At 48.3% G+C, this 20,013-nt stretch overlaps 6 protein-coding genes and 2 non-coding genes across 8 annotated transcripts; 5 read left to right on the forward strand and 3 right to left on the reverse strand.

Moving 5' to 3' along the window:
• Positions 1 to 85, forward strand: B0J16DRAFT_t174. The gene has a single exon. It is a non-coding gene; the product is annotated as a tRNA-Asn (tRNA).
• A 507-nt stretch (positions 86 to 592) lies between these two features.
• Positions 593 to 676, forward strand: B0J16DRAFT_t175. The gene has a single exon. It is a non-coding gene; the product is annotated as a tRNA-Asn (tRNA).
• A 236-nt stretch (positions 677 to 912) lies between these two features.
• On the reverse strand, positions 913 to 2,970 carry B0J16DRAFT_307393 (cytochrome P450). Its single transcript, XM_046124823.1, has 2 exons — positions 1,322 to 2,970; positions 913 to 1,271 (listed from the first exon to the last, which is right to left on the reverse strand). Exons 1-2 carry the CDS (start codon positions 2,823 to 2,825, stop codon positions 1,063 to 1,065), a joined length of 1,713 nt encoding a protein of 570 aa, XP_045981548.1. The 5' UTR covers positions 2,826 to 2,970; the 3' UTR covers positions 913 to 1,062.
• An 832-nt stretch (positions 2,971 to 3,802) lies between these two features.
• On the forward strand, positions 3,803 to 6,069 carry B0J16DRAFT_162137 (iron-sulfur clusters transporter ATM1, mitochondrial). Its single transcript, XM_046122218.1, has 2 exons — positions 3,803 to 5,935; positions 5,985 to 6,069. The coding sequence occupies exons 1-2, from the start codon at positions 3,916 to 3,918 to the stop codon at positions 6,056 to 6,058; spliced, it is 2,094 nt and encodes a 697-aa protein (XP_045981549.1). The 5' UTR covers positions 3,803 to 3,915; the 3' UTR covers positions 6,059 to 6,069.
• A 3,012-nt stretch (positions 6,070 to 9,081) lies between these two features.
• Positions 9,082 to 10,577, forward strand: B0J16DRAFT_345409 (uncharacterized protein). Its single transcript, XM_046128261.1, has one exon. The coding sequence runs from the start codon at positions 9,145 to 9,147 to the stop codon at positions 10,429 to 10,431; it is 1,287 nt and encodes a 428-aa protein (XP_045981550.1). The 5' UTR covers positions 9,082 to 9,144; the 3' UTR covers positions 10,432 to 10,577.
• A 3,210-nt stretch (positions 10,578 to 13,787) lies between these two features.
• On the forward strand, positions 13,788 to 14,773 carry B0J16DRAFT_345411 (uncharacterized protein). The gene is made up of 3 exons (XM_046128262.1): positions 13,788 to 14,116; positions 14,169 to 14,431; positions 14,489 to 14,773. Exons 1-3 carry the CDS (start codon positions 14,096 to 14,098, stop codon positions 14,712 to 14,714), a joined length of 510 nt encoding a protein of 169 aa, XP_045981551.1. The 5' UTR covers positions 13,788 to 14,095; the 3' UTR covers positions 14,715 to 14,773.
• Positions 14,774 to 15,883: 1,110 nt separating this feature from the next.
• Positions 15,884 to 16,387, reverse strand: B0J16DRAFT_321865 (uncharacterized protein; the record flags this gene model as incomplete). Its single annotated transcript, XM_046125663.1, has 1 exon — positions 15,884 to 16,387. One exon carries the CDS (start codon positions 16,385 to 16,387, stop codon positions 15,884 to 15,886), a length of 504 nt encoding a protein of 167 aa, XP_045981552.1.
• Positions 16,388 to 17,433: 1,046 nt separating this feature from the next.
• B0J16DRAFT_162188 (uncharacterized protein) lies at positions 17,434 to 19,429 on the reverse strand. Its single transcript, XM_046122219.1, has one exon. It carries the CDS (start codon positions 19,186 to 19,188, stop codon positions 17,632 to 17,634), a length of 1,557 nt encoding a protein of 518 aa, XP_045981553.1. The 5' UTR covers positions 19,189 to 19,429; the 3' UTR covers positions 17,434 to 17,631.
• Between the last annotated feature and the right edge of the window lie 584 nt (positions 19,430 to 20,013).

Consider the following 20,013-nt stretch of genomic DNA (forward strand, 5'->3'; position numbering starts at 1 on the left):
TCCCCTGTGGCTTAGTTGGCTAAAGCGTCCGACTGTTATTAAATAGACAATCGGGAGATCGGAAGTTCGAGCCTTCCCGGGGGAGTTTCTTTTGCCAATTCCACTTCTTTTACTAACTTCAATCTGTTACTCCGGAATCCTGTATTCTTTTTGGTGTTCCGGTAGAAGCTTTGCTCAGTTGGTAGCTCCAAGACAGCTGTTGCGTTTGTGCAATAGAGCGATGGGTAATAATGCACTTCTTTCTTCCCCTTGGCCATGATGCTTTGTTTTTTGTTACTTGGGTTGCCATGGCAGGCTTTACCTCAACCGAACAAACGGTTCACTCGAAGGCGCAATGATTAAGTTTGATCACAACAGGTCCTTCTAGGTTGGCTGATTTAACGCCTGAAACAAAACATCCAGCCTGCAGTTGTTGAAAACAGCTAATTCAGTCTCCTTCTGAGCCTCTTCTTACTCTCTTTTAACAACGCATTCAATTGGCACATAAACGACCATCATGTTTACCTAGGCTTTGATTTGTAAAGGCGCCGTCAAAAACGATGCATAGAAACATATATCTCAACTTGAAAGCGGCCATCATCAAATCAGCTTATCCCCTGTGGCTTAGTTGGCTAAAGCGTCCGACTGTTACTTGCAGACAATCGGGAGATCGGAAGTTCGAGCCTTCCCGGGGGAGAGATCTTCTCTCCAAGCTGTCTTTTTGATGTTGTGGATATTTTTGATGCTGGACACTGGACCAGGCTTGAACCACGCCCCACTAGGGCTCACTGGATTGGGATGATGGAACAGGTTGAGTGTCATCAGGTTCAGGTCGGTCTCGATGGGCGAGGAAAGACACGGCTTGCGATGTGTAAAATCTGGGAGGTTGGCATGTAAACAGTTCTGGCTGAAAGAAACAATGCAGGATGTGTCATCCCTAGTACCATTTCCAGTAGATAGCTCTTCAAATAGCAGACAAAGTGCATCTCGAGATGGTCATTAAATAATTCTCGTATTGTGACACACATGGCTTGGTATCTGTGTCTTAAGCATGTTGACATAAATCTGTCAAGAGCAATCGACTCAATTGGCCTTTGGAGGCGTCCTTCTCCTAACCCATAACCTGACTGACATCCACGGCTGTGCTGAAGCCACACCCTTAACAATTGATGGCGAAGGCCACCTCTCACTTCCTGCCGGCTCGAGGTCGTAGAGTGAGATGAAGACCGAGATGTACATAAGGACCTTCCGTAAAGTGAACGCCGAGTCGTCACACATAGTTAGTGTTCCATCTAAAAGAGTCAGTCAGTAGTCGAATTATATGTGGAAAGAATGTGCATACCTGATGCCTTGATCGTGTAGGGGTTGATCTTCTGTGTATCGGCTCCCTTTTTGTCCACAGCGTCCTCGAGATATCGTCCAACTTGCCAGATCTTGGCGTCGGTAAAGCTTCTGGGGTCAGAGTGATGGAGATCGTTGATGACATGGGCAAACGTTCCCTTCTTCAGGATGAAGCTGTCTTCCTTATCCTTGAGCGTAACGTCTTCCTTTACATATCTCGCCGACCATCCTCCACCGTAGAGCCTCAGTGTCTCAAAATACACGCCTTCTAATAAAGGACACTTTGTCAGTAGCCCTTCCAATTCAAGCTTCTTGATTTGAGGGGGGATCCAGACTGCGCCCCCGAAATCGTTCTTGGGCTGGACAACTTCGACATATGACTTTATTTGCTCACGAATCTGTGACAAAAGAACGGGATCTTGATATAGTTCGAACAGAGACCATGAAATGAGCGATGTAGTGTTGACAGTGGTGCTCCAGAGAAGGGCAACATCGAACGCAGCGCGTACATCAGAAGATAGACCATGCTTCCGATAGACCTCAGTTCTGGCGCGGACAAGGGGACTGATAGTGTGAAAGTCCTGCCACTTCGTAGCAGGTTCTTCGTCACTGAGAAACTTGTCCAACTCGTCATGGAACTCCCGCATAAAGGTAAGCAATCTCCCCAAAGCAATTCTAGCTCGCTGAGAGCCGGGGAAAGGAGCCCAAACAGGTACACCCATGGCCAAAGAGTGGAATGCGTCATTGAAGATCCAGAGGTGAGGCCAGATGTCAGGATAAATCTCGACAAAGTCTGTGCCAAAGACAGAGATTGTAGCAGTTCTGGCAACGAAGGTCTTCATCAGCTCGAAAAAGTCAATGGCCATGACTTTTTCGTCACCCATATCCTCCAGAAGCTCTGCATTGGCCAGTCTCTCCCAATCCATTTGATCGGTAGAATAGCTATTGAAAGTGACCACATCGGCGGCATTGTCGTCGAGATCTCGGAGAGTAGCCTTGGCTAGATCATCCAAATGGGAATCGCTTAGATACTTCTTGGTAACTTCATGAACCTCGGCAGCAGCTTTGTCATAAGCTGCAAGATCCTTCTTCGAAAGACCAAAGTTGGTCATCATGATACGTCTCGCGACAAACTCCTTGTCGGCAACAGATTCCGGCTGCTCAAGTAGACGAGCAGCCAGCGAGGGTCGGAAAACAAAAGAGTGAATACTCTGGAACAGTCGGATTGAGAAGACACCCTGAGGGTATCGATCTCTGAAGCGCGTCAAGGCAAAAGAGGGACTGAGGAAGATACGCGGAGCGTGACCGAACAGAGGAACCCAGAAAGGTGCGAGAGGAGGTGTCTTTGCTCCATCTTTTCTAAGTGACGAAGAGCTTCCAGTGAAGAGTCTCGTTGTGATGAAGAGGACTATTGTTGTGACGAGGATAGCCTGTAGGGGATAGCGCTGGGCGTGGGGGATGAGAGTCTCATTGAGGTGTGCCCGGAAAGCCTCTAGGCTGTCCATGTTGGGCGAAGAAGATGAAACTTTTGTCAGTATTTGTAGATCTGTCCTATGTTGGAAAATGTAGGCTTTGAAGAGACACAATGAAGTTGAGGTAATCTGTCAATTTTATTGCTGAAGATCAAGTGCAAAGCTCGAGCTTGTATGGACCAGACCCGCCCATGCTGACTGGCGTTGCGTTTCTCTGCTCAGCCGTGAGTTGTAGGGCTGTGCACTGTAGCCAGGGCGTTACAGTGGTTGGTGTAACTCTGAATAGAGACCATTGGTCTCACCCGACAGCAGTTTCCTCTTGGAAGTAAACAAGAATAGGTACTAGTTCTACTATGAGGTCTAGCCGTGTTTACCTATTCTATGTTTATATCTTGCGAAAGGATAATGTTTGGCACACCAGGATGCCCCTCAACAGTAAATTAGACTACATTCGAGTGACCTCAAGTATTATCGCCATGTATAAATAGTATAAGAATCTGAGCAACCGGTTAAGAAGTGGAAACTTCGAGACTGTTTCCTATTTGCATACATGGCTCAGACACGGGATTAAGTTGGCATACCTGACGATAGTTTCATCAAGGTTGTGTGATGGACCATTCAATTAGACTAGACCACTGTACATGCGGGTAGCCAGGGTCCAAGTTAACGTTCAACGCTGGTTAATGGGAACATGGAACTCAACTCGACTTAATAATTTACATGCCTGGTGAACCTCAATTATACACAATGAATATGGGAAATATCGGTGCAAGTCAAACATCCTTACATAGGTATAGATGCCATCAAGTCTTGTCTCCGACCTCGGCTGCCTCAGGCCTCAATTGGTTGCATCATTCCGCTCCTACCTTATGTGACCTTCATCATCACTGCTTATAACCCTTTGGGTTGGACCAGACACCTTTTTGGCCAACTATATTAATCTACCGGACTGCAGCCAAACATCCCCATATCAAAGGGCAGGTTCCTGGCAGCTCCGGTACCTTGTTGTCTTCTCTACCTACCTGTCTCGCGCTATCGGCATTGACAAAAGTCTGGGCAGCTCCCCGCCATCCCACCAATCCAGACATCCCATGATGAGCTCGCGTTGAGCCGAAACGCCAACATGATCCCTCAATTGCTGCAGCGCTCATCGAGGGCATGTCCCCGGTATAATCCGGCACTCTTCCGACTGTCTACAACGTCTCAGAGACCGGGTCTAACCCAGACCTTTTGGACCTCTGCCCCGCGTCGCGAACAACCTCGAACACCCACGGACTCGAAATCCAAGACCGCGACACCATCTGCCGTGTTTCCTGCAAAAAAGCAACCGACGAAACAAAATGATCCTCTTGCGACGACCGAGAAGTCTGCGACAGAGCAGCGCAAGGCCGATTGGGCTATCATGAAGGAGATGACTCGGTATTTGTGGCCCAAGGATGATTGGGGTACTAAGCTTCGAGTCGGCCTTGCTGTTTCTCTACTGGTTGGCGCAAAAGTTCTTAATGTTCAAGTTCCCTTCTACTTCAAAAGCATTGTTGACTCCATGAACATTGACGTTGCTGCTGTTGGAGGTACTGCGACAACGGTTGCTGGAGCCATGATCCTAGCATATGGCGCATCTCGAATTGGCGCAACAGTTTTTCAAGAATTGCGAAACGCAGTCTTTGCTTCTGTCGCTCAAAACGCTATTCGAAGAGTTGCTTGCAATGTCTTTGATCACCTGTTACGTCTCGACCTCACTTTCCATCTCTCCAAGCAAACTGGTGGTTTAACCAGAGCTCTGGATCGCGGTACAAAGGGAATTAGTTTCATTCTATCTAGCATGGTTTTCCACATTATGCCAACTGCGCTTGAAATCAGCATGGTTTGTGGAATTTTGACTTACAACTACGGCGCCAAATTTGCAGCTCTCACTGTTTTGACAATGGTCAGCTACACGGCATTTACTATCTGGACTACTGCATGGCGAACCAAGTTTCGAAGACAAGCGAACGCAGCGGACAACAAGGCTTCTACTGTGGCTGTAGATTCGCTCATCAACTACGAGGCTGTCAAGTACTTCAACAATGAAAAGTTCGAGGTTGCACGATACGACAAGGCTCTGCAGCAGTATGAAAAGAACTCTATCAAGGTTGCGACATCTCTGGCTTTCTTGAACAGTGGACAAAACATTATCTTTTCATCAGCACTTACAGGAATGATGTACCTTGCCGCCAGCGGCGTGGCTGAGGGTACTCTGACTGTTGGTGACTTGGTCATGGTCAACCAGCTTGTTTTCCAACTTTCAGTTCCTCTCAACTTCCTTGGATCCGTCTACCGTGAACTCCGACAGTCTCTGCTGGATATGGAGACTCTGTTCAACCTCCAGAAGGTCAATGCCAACATCAAGGAGAAGGCCGGTGCCCAACCTTTGGCTCTTTCCAAGGGTGGTGAAATCAAGTTTGAGAACGTCAACTTTGCTTACCACCCTAACCGCCCTATTCTCCGTGATTTATCCTTGACGATTCCCGCTGGTAAGAAGGTTGCTATTGTCGGCCCCAGTGGATGTGGAAAGTCTACCCTGTTGCGTCTCTTGTTCCGATCTTACGATGTCCAGGGTGGTCGAGTCTTGATTGACGACCAAGATATTCGTGATGTCAACCTCGAGTCTCTCCGTCGTTCTATTGGTGTTGTTCCCCAGGATACTCCTCTTTTCAACGACACAGTCGAGCACAACATCCGATATGGTTCCATCAACGCTACCCATGACGAGGTTGTCGCTGTTGCCAAGCGCGCCCACGTTCACAACACCATCCAATCATTCCCCGACGGTTACGATACCAAGGTCGGCGAGCGAGGACTCATGATTTCGGGTGGAGAAAAGCAGCGTCTTGCCGTCAGCCGTCTCCTCCTCAAGGATCCCCCTCTGCTCTTCTTTGACGAGGCAACCAGTGCCTTGGACACACACACCGAGCAGGCTCTCATGGTGAACATCAACAGCATTCTCCGCGAGAAGGGACGAACGAGTGTTTTCGTCGCTCATCGCCTACGTACGATCTTTGATTCTGATCTTATTATTGTCCTCAAGGAGGGACAAGTGGCCGAGATGGGCACACACCGGGAGTTGATCGATCGTGATGGCGTTTATGCTGAGTTGTGGAGTGGTAAGTGACAATAATTCGACTTCGATTTCGTTTACTGACAATTTTTCAGCCCAGGAGACAATGTTCGGTGAAGATGGAAAGGAGAAGAACGAGGAAGAGAGCGAAGAGCAGAAGAAGAACTGAGCAGAGGAATTTTGATTATGGCTATAGAAGGACGGCGTCTTGACTGGTCGCTAGTGTGCTAGACATTGGAGAAACTTGGAGATTTATCCCACAAGATCTATATGTTGGGGTTGTAACCTCTAGTGGGAGATAGAGAGAAATAGCTAATACCGAGAGCTGCTCTCTTGTCAGATTGTAAAGCGCTGTAAATACTGATCGAATAATCCAAGTTGAGCGCTTGGCCTGATGAAGCACTAAGATAGGGAGCTCTTGCTTCGGAGTTGTGACAACGGGCTCTGTGTCCACATTGATTCTGTACTGGAGTCCTGTTGATCCCCCGTCAGCGCGCCATGCTCCTATGGTAGGCTTTCTACTTAATAGGGTAAAATGATCCGAAAGACACTGCATGGAAATTCCGAGAACCCTCAAGGACTCCACGGAGGTCGAGAGCATTCGTTCAACATGCTTCTTGAGAGTAAATCTGAGCCACTGATGCTATTGAACCTGATCAGCCACTCTAGGATATCGATTCTGCGGAGGTGGCCAGAAGAATATGTGAATGGAAGGAAGGGAAGAGGACTATTCGTGCGCTGATATGATTTGATGCTTGTAGCTTGGCTTGATTCTGGTTGGAAGGCTGCGAGATAGGGGGCCCTATATCCTCATCTACCTCTCCCTTCTTGACGCTCTGTTCTGTGATCCTGATGCTTCGGTTGTCGAGACCTCATATAAACGACAAGAGACCATGGAATTGTTTCTGCATTTCGTATCAAATATGGCCAATCGTTCCTGCAACCTGATTGGCTTTGATTGCACCCTTGGGGTGATCGTCTGACCGTTCTGTATCATCTGCTCTGTTCTTATGTTGTATACAGTACCGCTTCTTGTTCGTCCCAAGCAGACCCTGAGGCCCATAGGGAGCCTTTGCAGTTGTAAGCGGCTGTGCCGATACTCTGAGGAGACTCTTTCTGGCGAATGTAGGGGAACGTTTGGAGAGCTAGAGTCAGCGCGTTGAATCTCAGGGCGGGTTTGACCAAAATGGCTGGCCAGTCTGCGCCGTTACTTCGTAAGAAGTCGGGATCGAGTTGCAGTCAGGAGACATCTCACCTCCAGCGACTACTTGCCTGACAAGTGGTGCATTGCAGGAGTATTTTGCTCCAGTCCTCATGAAGAAAGGTCCTGGACGATGCATCCATGGCGAGATATGCGGTGTTGGCGGAGGCTTCTATCTAAAGATCCAAGTTAGCATACTCTATGTATACTCCATTTTCTAAGCTTACTATCTTTATGGCAAAAGGAGCGGACTGTTTCTACCCATGCCCATGCCGCCGCCGGCGTTCATTCTCAAGGTAGAAATGGCGCAGAGCAGTCGCTCCTCCTTTTCGCATTGATCTTCTCGGAACCAGCTCAACTTGCATGAACGAAGTGCTTGCAGTAAGTGGAACCCATATGGGTTAAATTGCTAAATCTGTTGTCTCCGGGTATTTGTCGACTCCAACCGTCCCAATCGCTCGTCGAAAGATTGAGCCCTTTCTCTGACAGTGCGTCTTAGGCATAGTTCCTAGGTGACTGCTTATCTAGACGGCCTTCTTTCGGGTGTACTTGTCGGCTCTGCTTGCCCTTTTCGCTGATCCAGTGAGCTTGCGGCACCCTCGCTGAATGCTGTGTATTGGTTAACATGCTTTCTTCGCCGGCTCAGGGCTACTTACGGCAGAGTATTTCTCACTCTGGACAATACCCTGGTCAGTCCATTGAACGCAAGTTGAGTTCGTGTCGACTGTGGTTCACTGAGGTGGTCCTCCTCTGTGCTTGGCGTCCAAGCGGCCAGCGCCACCATTATCAAGGCCAATGCTAGCAACTAAGCGGCAACTAGACGCGAGCTACCCCGGGAAACTGATAGATACTGAGGACGATCGGACCATGCCTATAGCTTCATATAAACGTGGGGAAGCAAGATAGCGTCAAGGCGCATCGGAGTACAACCTTGCGGACCCCGGCCATCCCACGTCAGTCATACGAGATTGTTCCCGAAGAAGAAGGACATGCTAGCGAGACTCGAACTTGGTCCATCTAACATAGACGAAATTGTACGAGATTTGAAGGCGTTGTTGTCGTTGGGGGGGAATAAGGAGATATTTCGGTGACCTCGATGCCGAGGTGAATAATATGGGGCAGTCGAGAGAAAGAGGAAGGACAGATGAGAGTAAAAGTCTGAAGTTGTCGCGGGCTATCGTGGAGTGTTGCTGAGGTTTGAAAGGCGGTTGCTAGGAAGATAGAAGTCGTCGCCCAGATAGTAGTCCAGCAGAAGTTAAGATGTAAGAGAGAGCTCTGTATTTTGGTTGGACTTGTTCTGTAGCCAGACCGAGTCTCTTTTGCTTAGATCATTGAAGGATAGGAGTTTCGGAGGACAACATCATATTCTTTTTTAGAAATTGTATATTACAGCCGAGATTTCACTGTCTTTATTGAATCCCTTTTGCCCGCTTTGTTGCTATTGTAGGGGTGGGCGAAAGGAAGGTGAAGCCGCCAAGGCGGGTCTTTTCTCGGTGTTCCGGAAATCCAGTGTTGTTCAACAACATGAGCTTGTGAACAGACCGCAATATTTTTCATTTATTAGCGCTTGAAAGAAAAAGGAACAAGGAAAGAATTGAACATTTCGTTACACAAGAAGTAAGAGTAAGGAAAAAAACTAATAGCGATTCATCAAATAACTGCCTGTAGATAATATGGTACAGGGTAACCCGATTGACCTCGGGCTCATCCTGTATAAGAACCTTATGTGTAACTTTAAAGAAACAAGGATCATCCTCCTCAAACTTGATTTAGAACGGATCTAATTCTTAGAGGAAGTCATTCTGAGCTTCCAATTGATTAATTTACTCCAAAAAGAGGGAAGATTTTGGCTAATATTTACCCCATGTTCTCCAGGCCCCACGTAGTTCTAGTATGGAAGTAATAGCGAGTCACTGCGCTGTACTGTAGAAGATGCCATGTAAGCCCAAGCACCCGACCTCACCGAAAACCCCCCAATTACAGTCTTAACATTACACAATCTCTACGTCGCCCAAAAACAATTATTTCTTTCATTATTATATGAAGCAGCAAACATGAAGATCCTCCTACATTCCCACTTCCCAGCGGGCCACACATACCCTATGCAGGCTGTGGCCCAGTCTCTCATCCGTCGAGGTCATCAGGTAGTATGGCTTGCCAGCGCCGACAACGAGGTCCGCGTTCGAGCGGTGGGAGCCACTTTCGTCGCAACAGAAGCCATCGCCATTGTCGATGAGCCCCTCATTGAGAAGAATGAGACTGGCATTCTCGACAAGATGTATCATCGTCTGGAAATTCGTCTTCTCGCCCAAGTGAGCGATTATCGTCGGGTATTGCGGGGCGGCTTCAAACCAGATCTGCTGCTAGTCGATGTGATGCCTTATGGAGCGAGAGCTCTGTACGAATTGGGAGAGATTCCTGCGTATGCCACTCTTGGGGTGATTCCGATGTACATGTCGGGCTGGGGAGCACCTCAGGCGGTGTCGGGAGAGAGTCCTTCGGCCTCGTTGTTCTGGTTGATCTGCAATTACCTGCATCATCTCATCAGCCAATGGATCATTTTGCCATATCTACTGAGGCCTGTGATAAACGCGCAGAGGCAAGTGTTGGGACTGAAGAACTTGCCGTTTGGTGAACCCATTGAATCCTTCACTTACAGCCCCTTTCTTCACATCCAGGCGTCTTCCCCGTCATTGGAGTTCAAGCTGCTCCCGAAGCCAGGAGAGCAGAAGAAGCACACGAAATTCGTTGGGCCAACAGTCACTCAGATTCAGACCGACTATGTCCAATTGCCGCCTCAATGGGATGAAATCGTTGCTCATCCCCGTGTTGTCGGCATAACTCAGGGGACATTGGCCATGGACCCAACATCGCTGATTATCCCCGCCATTGAGGCTCTCTGCAATGACCCTCAACTTCTTCTACTGGTAGCAACGCCCCATGTCGAGGAGGTAACATCCAGAATAGGAGAATTACCAAATGTACGATACGTCAAATGGATTCCCTACCATCTTTTGCTGCCGCAGCTCTGTCTTCTCATCACCAATGGCGGATACGGAAGTATAACACAGGCGCTATCTCACAAAGTACCCCTGATATGCGCGGGCCAAACAGAGGACAAGAAAGATACCTCAGCTCGTGTGGGCTGGGCTGGGGCAGGAATCGATCTGAAGACAGATACTCCCTCGGCGGAGCAGATTCGGAAGGCTACGAGGATGATACTGTGCGATAAGGGGTATGTCGAGAGAGCAGGACGCTTGGGTGACGAGCTTAACGAGCTTGGGGGCGCGGATCGGGCTTCTGAGCTTTTAGAGGACCTGGCTGAGTCCAAGGCCAGATAATAGGTTAGTAAGATACCTGGAGATATGATTGGAAGACGGGATATATATATACCACCTTAGAGATGAATAATGCCGGCTATATGATCAGATTGAACTGGAGAGCGTGTCTGTAGGATAGACTGGAGTCAAGTGGCATAGTATAGAAGAATCAAGTCTGGTTCTCACTGATAACTAGCAATTGCCTTTCCTGTTGCAAAGTCTCTGCATGTTGTATAAAATATCGTGATGCCACGATACCCGCATAAGACCATGAACTTGGAGTTTTTCCAGAAAGCGGCGAAGCCTGATCTGAACTCGCCTCGAAGACCGGCTGCTAGTGGGAGAATGCTTTGAGATTGTATCCAGGTATACTGTACTCTCTTTGCCATATGGGAAGATCTAGGATATTATCAGTATTACTGCCGAGGCGAGTAATGGTAGCTTGTGACTTACCTGAACGAAACGAAGGTGTCTTTTGAACATTATACTTCTGATAAGATCTCTCTGTAGGCCCAAAACAGAACATCAAGCCCGAAAGTTGCTAGAGCAAAGCCCTTGGAATTGTATCGTTATGGGGAGAAGCTGTAGAGTGAAAATACCAGAAGAACATGGTAATGTCAAGCGAAGGCGCCCTGTGACCTACGACTTCCATAATGTCTTATGATTAGTCAGTATTAAGCTCCCAAAGTATGTGGACGGATAGCTCGAGTTAGAACATACCTCCAGATCATAACAGCGCCTTGCGCAATTCATCCCCAACGACCGATCTCAGCCAAACCACCAAGACATAGGGATGATGCAAGGTCAGGAAAAAGGCAGGAATACGGAAAGTAGGGTTGGAACGGAGCGCTCTTGTGCTTGGCCCATAGAGCTAAAACTGATGAACTCGCTGGTCGTCGAAGAAGCCTTGACGGTTGATATCATGCTGGCTGAATGTCCACAAGAAGGGGAAAAGGTCAACGGCAACAAGACCGCCCTCCCTCCAAATGTAGCTACTGTTCGTGATGCACCAGGACCACAAGGGGCCCGATAATGACTTGACTGGAAGAGCGTGCGAGGGGGAGAGAGGAGAATCGACTTGGAGTTGAAGGTTGTAACAGCGTCGAGCAACTTCGATAGAGACGGGAAGGATGGATCGTGATAATGCTAGAGCTGTGAAGCGACTGTGGCGTTAGAACAATCTTTGTTGGGTGTTCAGGATGCGAACAGGGTGGTAGAACTGACCTGGATAATGTTTGGACTAGAACAATAAAGAAACTGCTATGTTCGAAACAGGGATGATGAACATATTGACACGATGTAACGTTCAGTCATCGAGTTAAGGGATGGGAAGAGAAGAACTGAGGAGAGCATAGAGTGTTGCATGGGTCTGAGCAGCTGCCGGTCGGTGGGTGTGGAATCGAGAGAGCTGCCCCTCGAATAGCTGGACAGACAGCACAACCTTGGGCGCCCGAGACGACAAAGCACCTTGTGCTACATGATAAACATGATAAAGGAGCGAAATGGGCAAGGTAGAATATTTGTTCGCTAGTGTAATTATATTCTAGAATGTTGTATGTGGCCCATGGGTAGCTCTCTACTGTGCCACTGAAAATCCAAGACGCGCTCAAAACAAAGACGAAGACGATCGGAGTGACAACTAAAGAATCGGAAATGGATCTGATGTATGAAGCATGTATATGATGTTCACTTACGATAATATCAACGAGTGACACAGACGCCGTAGGGGGCCTAGAGGCATCATTTGCGATGCATGCACAGCATGTCGAGCCAAAACACCAATTCTAAATATCGTGACGACTTTGAGGGGCATCGAAAACATTGACTGAACGCTATATTGGGCCTCGAGAATTCGCTGCAACGCTAGGGGCGGGACAAGAATATTGAATATCCCCGCAGAGAGGATGTTCAGCAGATCACTACAAGACGTCAAGCCTGATCGAGAACGACGAATACTACAATAGAATGACCAAAAGAACAATATTAAATCGTAGCCAGAGGAGATACCGTCACATATATCGATCGAGAGCATGCACTGCCTTCACGATGCTACAGTCAGGGCACAACAAGAGATCCAGCCTGCAAGGATGGGTTCTTCAAGATCATCACAGTAAAGCAAATTTCTTCTTCAAGCCCCAGCACTAGGCCAAGATCTCAATGAAAAAAAGGTTCAAAATCAAAAATTTGGTTGCCGCTCTGTCATGAAGGCAGGTAACACGAAGCCCACGAAAAGGGAACAACATGCTTCGCAGTCCTCGGGCTTCTTGATCCCCGAGTGCCACCGGTCGTTTGGCATTAAAATGAAGGAAAGAAGAAAGAAAAGACTTGGAGGAGGGAGCATCGAGAGGATTATATAGACTTATGAGCCAGGGCGGTGAAACTCCAGCTGATCTGCCACTCTGCAGCTCTGCGCTGCCCTCAGCAGCTGGTCGATCCTCCACGGGGAAGACCATGGAAGACCCTGGTCCAATGCGACCTCAATAATATGCAAGTCATCGAGCTAAGGGTCTGACAGCTGTCAGACCAGGGGTTGGGCTGGCTGCGTTGGTGGAGTGGGGGTGGGCTGGACATTATATTCACGACCGCTCCGGACACTCGTCTGTGATCTTGCCAAACAGAAGATTAGGAAAAATCGAACATCGTTTTTAGAATGATATGCCAAGTTTTAGCTTCCGAGACATATCCAGAATGTCATATCTAATTCTTGTGGTGGTTGCCCTGAGAATTTTAAAGGGGGCGATTTGGGCCGCATCTGCGTCCATCAGCAATTTTGATATTGGGGATACTTTGGCAGTGACAGACGCAACACCATGGATTATCATTATGGAAAGAATAATAGAACAGAACAACAGAATACGGACATGTACAGGCCATGAAAAGTTGACTAGTGTCTAGGGGCTATATTCCTGTTATTCAGTCAATGATATGGAATTACATTACATAGAATTACAGTCAACTGACAAGGCATCACTGCGAACATTAAAACAATATAAAAGTCCTCTCAAATTAAACGCAAGTCAGTTGGGCCTTGTGGCCGTCGAGCAATCACACGGCGGCTCAATTCAGGGGATGGGCCAGTCTAGCCGTCGAGCCATGCCGCTGCACTATGACAGTGATTCAAACATTAGACCACAAGCTCGTTGACAGCCGGCCACCTCTAGAATCTTCCAAGCCAATCGAAATACAGCTCTGCTTGCAGCTGGCTCTACTTGGACTGCCTGCCACCTCAGGGCTTCTCGCCGCGCCAACCCTTCCTCAGCAGACCGGCCGCACAATCACAATCGCTCGGCCTGGACCCACTTCAGGGAAGCAGTATTTATATCTCTCCTCCCTCCATTTCTCTCTCCTCTTCTTCATACCCAAGCACCACTCCTTGCCTCCCCTCCCTCCTCCCCCCAACCACCAACTCATCATCACCACCATCCCCATGAACCTCCCCACTCCTTTCCCAAAAAACAAAAACAAAAAAACATCAACATCATTATTCTTTTAAGGGGTGGGGACCTACAACAGCCGCAAACCTCGTCAAACCTGGGGGGAGTCACCCAACATCATTACCCAACAGAGGGAGGGGGAGGCCTCTTCACACCAACTGCTGGCCAGCACTTCCAGGCGGCCCAGCGTCATCGTCACAGTCAGTACGGCGCTGGGCTGGCTGCTCTGGAGGAGGCAACCTACGAAAGCTATGGTCGCCATTACCGTCACAGTAAGTGTTGCACATGTGTCTCATCATTAGTCTTATACTAACAAGACAGTAGCCCCCCCGTGGCCTCGGCTTCTCCCCTTACAACGCCCACGCGCCACGGGGAGGCTCTCCTTCCAGGGGACGCCTGACACACGCCTTACCGGGGGAGGGCAATATCTCCTACCACAATGGAGGTGGCTATGGAGGTGGCGCGTACAGCGGCGTGGGATTTGCGTCTTACAACGCATATGCTCCTCATGGGAGCATCACTGGGGATCGCACTGTCTCTCACTTTGACAGAGACCCATTCGTTGACGCATCGGTCGTGCTTACAAGGTTAGTTTGCTTCCATCTACCCTGCTTCTGATCACATGCTGACCATCTTGTTTACAGACAAGCCCTTGACAAGCAGTTAAGTGGGCTGGACTTCGACACTGGTTGGGAAGTGACCGTGCCACGGTCGTGTTTGCAAGAGCTACAATGGACATCTTACTGTAAATCTCCGGTTCATGGTGTGATGTTTCTTGTAGCTCTTGTAAGTACGACCGGTGCACGCTCCCTTCGCAACTGGTGTCTGTCCATGGGAGTGAGAAGGATTGGGATGTTTTGGGTCAGATGAAGGAAACTGGGTATTGCTTCTCATAGCTGAAAATCAATCTAACACCCAACATCAAAACACTACCTACATAAATTATTCTGTGACATGGTGGCTGAATGAATGTAGCACTTCCATAGGTATCTACATGACGATTCTCATCTCCTCTGACCGCCCTGATGTTGAGCGTATCGTACCGCCAGGACCGAAGCCCACATGGTTTCTTGTTGGATGGACCGATCGTATTCGACCATTATTAAATCCGTTTCTAGGTCGTCTGCTAGTGCCAATACTGCAAAACACCGCACTCGCTCAAGTTTCAAATACCAAAACTGAGATCTAGTGGTTCGGAACAGACTCGACCTGATGCGACAAAGGGAACTGGGGTAAAGCACACTTATTCGAGGTGACACTTTACTTCTGAGACGCTGTAGCTGAAATATACTCTTTGCGATACTCAAGTCATGTCCCACACTTCGCCGCGGCAAGAACAACCCCATAGGCTTTGCACGAACACGACCTTTTTGTTCGATCAAGAACACATTCGCTAACAGGTGAAGAAGAAACGGCAGAAGCACAAAATACTGTCATCAAAAGCGTCGGCAAGGTCAGAGTTCGGCGCGTCTTGACTAGTTTTACTTGGGCCTCTTCCAATTCCGAATAGCAAAGGAACCCACGATCCCCGCCACACGAAATGCTGCCAAAGAGAGAGCAGTATTGAACAGCAATACATTTCCGGGACCAGCCAGAAATATAGACATCCTGCTTGACGACAAATCATTTCTCAGTCGCGCTCCATGGCGACGACGGAAGGGATCATCTCGGACATTGGTACCGCGGTGGCTCCTTGCGGTCTATCTCCTTAAAGGTGAGGACCCAAATAGATCGATGAAGCGACTGAACTAACCCAGCATTAGCACTGACTTCGATAGACACGAAACGAAATATATCGTCCGTTTAGATCCGACCACTATGGCAGTATACCGAGCACACGACTCAAACAACCACGAAGTCACCCAAACCATGACACAGCAACTTCGACTTCGAGAAGCTGATAAGACCGACAGGATAAAGACCCCAAGAACATCAGCAAACTTGACCGCCGAGAGCGTACGAGACGAAATCAAAGAGTCAAGCTCTGAAACCCGAAGCTTCGAGTAGGCGTTCTGATACCTTCCCACTGTTGGGGCGAGTCACGCTCGACCATATATAGGGGTTTGTAACCTTAGGTCTGACGTGGTCTGGAGCGCCAAACCGACTTGAGCTGTCTTATGATCTGGAAGTTTGGGGTAAGCTGTAATGGGTATCGGTGACAAGATCACCGGGTGGCTGACACAAGTGACAGAAGAGAAACATAGTAGGAATATGCCGTCCGCGACCAATGGACCTCCTATTTTCGCCCACCTCGACGGTTGGTGAACCACGGCCGGAATGTCGACCACTACGAGTATCATGATAACCCCAGGGATCAAAACCGCCGCTCTGGTACTTGAGACCTGGACAGCCTTGACACCGATCGCTTGGTTCTGAGAAATTGCGGCATCGTTTAGGCCGCCAAGAGCAACACCACGGGTGCTGACACCGGTGATACGAGGATAAGATTCCAGAGCTGGCTTCGGAAGAGTGCATTGTTGATTGGCGGCTCTAGCAGAACCGCCTGCAAGCCTGTTCATCAGCTGGAAGGAGTAGGAGCTCATGGACCAGTGGAACCAATGTCAAGATTCAATACTCGGTGCGACTGGTCTTGTACAGCGAAAACGAGTAACTGGTCAAAGGATTCGAATGGAAAGGTGGTAAACTGGGAGGAAACGACAAATCTACGGTGTGTCTATTGGGCCGAGCATGTGAGTTGAAACGCTTTGGCTCGTACTCAGGGCCTGGTTGTCCATTTATGAGGATGACTGCAACATCGCTGATCGCATTCTGTATAGTTTCTCCAGGGTATGACCGAAATCATTTAGAACCGCCTACCCAGGGTAATCTCGAAGCAGATCTTGACACGAGTATTGGTCAAAAGACTAGTGGTGGATTTGACTGCGACACCAAGGCCAGAACAAGAGTTCTAGTCCTGGCGAGGGCTTTCAAGCTATACACGGGCTTTGATTGAAACGTCTACGATTTGAAGCGCCGGTCCACAAGATGGGCTTTGTTTCTGAATCTCCGAGCATATACTATATCGAGCAGAACAGTTACTGATTTTGTTACATGATGTTCAAAATGCCGCGCTCTTGATCTACCACACGAGAAATCCGAACCACCGACCAGAGTGCAGTCGATTACTGGTATACACCTTCGAACGTTGCCTCTGGGCTTTCAACATCTTTATAACAGCCGAGACTGACAGTACAACCACCATTGATGATCCTCAACACGAGCGGATGCCTTGTCCAGTTACCTGGGATGGGAGAGTGTCTATTGAGAATTCGCTCAAACATTCCCAGGAGAATAGAAGAGATGTTCAAGTCGGTCATATACGCGAACACGATGTTTCGGGTTAAGCACAGCGGTTTGTCAGGAGTTGGATCAACCTGAATCATCATCTACCCCCAATGCGACAACGAACTCGGCATTCAAGGAAAGGAGCGCAACGACGATGATTACAATAGGGGGCTGTGCGACTAGCATACAGCCTCTATCCCAAAGGCCATCGTTCAGCTCAACTCGAGAGCTATAGGCCAGCTTATCGAGATCACAAACATTGTCGAAGTATTTCATTATCAATGGAGAACGATCAGAACACTGTGACATTAACGAGGCAGGTTGAATTTCGAAATCTATACTAAGTTACAAACAACAGGAATCGTTCCGTTTGTGTAGAAGAATCATTCCCTCAGGCTTATAGCCTAAGAGGTGGCCTAAGTTCTCATAAAGTGTATGAATCGTTTCATTTCTTAGCCTGCCGACGACTGATTCTCTCTCGTATTGGTACCCATATTCTGATTCATCTCCATCCGTCAGGATGCTGGTACTCGCCCCCGATCCAAGGTAGGTCCCCAGGGGCTACCGCGTCATCGAAGAATCTCAAACCCCGCCTACAAGGATAAGCCATAAGCATGGGCTTATCAGGACGTATTCCTGCCAGGTAATCTTGCCAGTGTTTTGACCTTCGTTTCCCTCGTTCGTCCGGTTCCTCCTGTGTTGCCTTGGAATTCTTCTCCTCGCTTTGTAGATCAACAAGGCTTTCGAGTGTAGGGAAGTGGCAAGTTTTATTGGGATAGAATCTTTGGTCATCGAAAAATCCCCATGCTCGTTGCCGATATATCCGAAGCTGGAGCTTATGTGCTTCGTGCCAGTGAGGAAACCAACGTTCAGTTCCGCCGTTACTCAAAAGATACTCGTTCATACTTTTGATCCTTTCTTCGCTCTTCGGTAGCTCATCAGAGAAGCGAGAGGACATTATCAACTCTCTGTAGGCAGAATACTCTTTGTCATGACGCGGATCGTATTGTTCCTCTATCCACGGCGCAAATTCATATTTTTGCTCGTCAGTAAGGCCATGCACCCAGTGTTTGATGTATCGTGGGCTCCCGGGCTGTTCCAAACAGCTAAGGACGCGTACGAGTAGATCCAGGCCGCAACCGGCCAATTCCTCAGCTACTCTGCTCCCATTAATGTATAGATCATCGTAATAACCCTCTGCATCGAAGAATAGATTGTCAGGAAATAACAATGGGCGGTACTTCAGCGAAGGGCCCTTTGTAGCTTTTCCAAAAGCATCAGCCGACAAAGAGCTTGGTAGGTCGGGCAACCATGCATCACCACTGCAATGTGCAAACACTGCGCCATATAGCCCTATATAGTACTCATGTACGGATAGCAATGCTTTTGGGTCCGGAGCATTGGGCGTACCCAAAGCATTGAAGTTTTGAAACTCATCAGGAACATCCCACCTGTCATCGCGGGTGTTGTGAATTTCGCAGAGCAGCTCGTACCTCACAAAAGCGCGCAGTAGACGGTAACGCTCAGAGCGTCGCAAGCTGGTAAATGGAAGAAATCTGGTCTCAAGCAAGCTGCCCATAAAGCTAGTTTCCCCGGTCTTCAGGTCTGGCAGGCCGAGGTAAGCGCGAGGAGGATACTCGCTAGTCGCCTTAGAGATGTAGTCCTCGATAAATGCAATGATTCGGCTTAGGAGGCGATGGACTTGTTGGAGATAACCAGTTTCGGGGGACTGTGGCCAGTCCGGCCACTGCAATTCCTCTGGCTTTACCCGGGGGGTCCTGCCTTTCTTCCGGAATTGCAGACAAAACTCTCCCTTGGGGTTTGAGAACTCGACAATTGCTAACACATCCTTTCGGATATTTCCTTCCACATCATTGGCAAGCAGATTGGCCAAGATACCCTCCAAGATCCCTCGCTCGTAGCTCGAGTAGAGCGAGAGTATAGAAGGATATGCTTCGAAGAAGAGGTCGATACTGGACTTGGTCTCTAGTTGAACGATGATTTCTCTGAGAATCTCGGCTGGGAGCTTCGTCAGTCTATCATTTGAAGTTGAAGACATCTTGCTTAAGTCTTAGGGCGCCAAAATAGGTTAGCCCAAACGCTGATGTAATATTTGGCAAATTCCTCGAGATATTTTGTCTTTTAGGTCTTCAGCGATCAACTTCCGATACGCTGACGTTTGTTTGGGCGCGGTAGTTGTTTGGGGTTCCTGTTCTGAAAAGGCGATGGGTGTGGTGAAGGTGAGAGGAAGGAAAAGATTTGAAGAGAGAAAAAAAAGGAAACAAAAAAAAGTGTCTTTCCTGGGGAAGAACAGAGTATTTATATCATACATTCCTGGTTAGGTTCGCGAAGGAAGCTTTCATGTAAGCCAAACTCAACCAGTCGTGCTTCTCAATCAGAGTTATACTCTCAGCCATGTCTCCTTCTCAAGGTCTTCTGCCTAAAGTCTGGTTAAATCAACATACCAATTCTACAATCTGATCGAATTTTAATTCCAACAACTTTCAAGTCCTCCCGCTCCCTTTTCCACGGTTGCGCAAACTAAGTTGGTGGTGATGAACCGGAGGTTGGCCATATTCTCCAACTGTAGCAAGGAGTAACTAGAGGTAACGGGAACTGCCTCAAACTTGCCCTTGGTAGATTGATGTTGATGCAAAGGTGAAAAGAGAGCGATCGGAACCAATGAAGTATTGCTGGACTTTGTTCTAACAAGCGTGCCTGGATCAAACCCAAAGAGATTAGTGGCCATCTGCGGGAGAATATGTTCAAATCCATATTCGGAAATTAACGTAAGTGAGAACATTCTAAGAAATGCCGTTGCCTGGCTTTTTAATGGAACAATACTTCGCGAGTTTGTTAAAACAGTGCCGCTGGGAATCAGTGA

The sequence above is a fragment of the Fusarium flagelliforme genome (assembly GCF_020744385.1).
Source record: "Fusarium flagelliforme strain FIESC 12 MPI-CAGE-AA-0113 chromosome Unknown B0J16scaffold_5, whole genome shotgun sequence".
Taxonomy (NCBI): Eukaryota; Fungi; Ascomycota; class Sordariomycetes; order Hypocreales; family Nectriaceae; genus Fusarium; species Fusarium flagelliforme.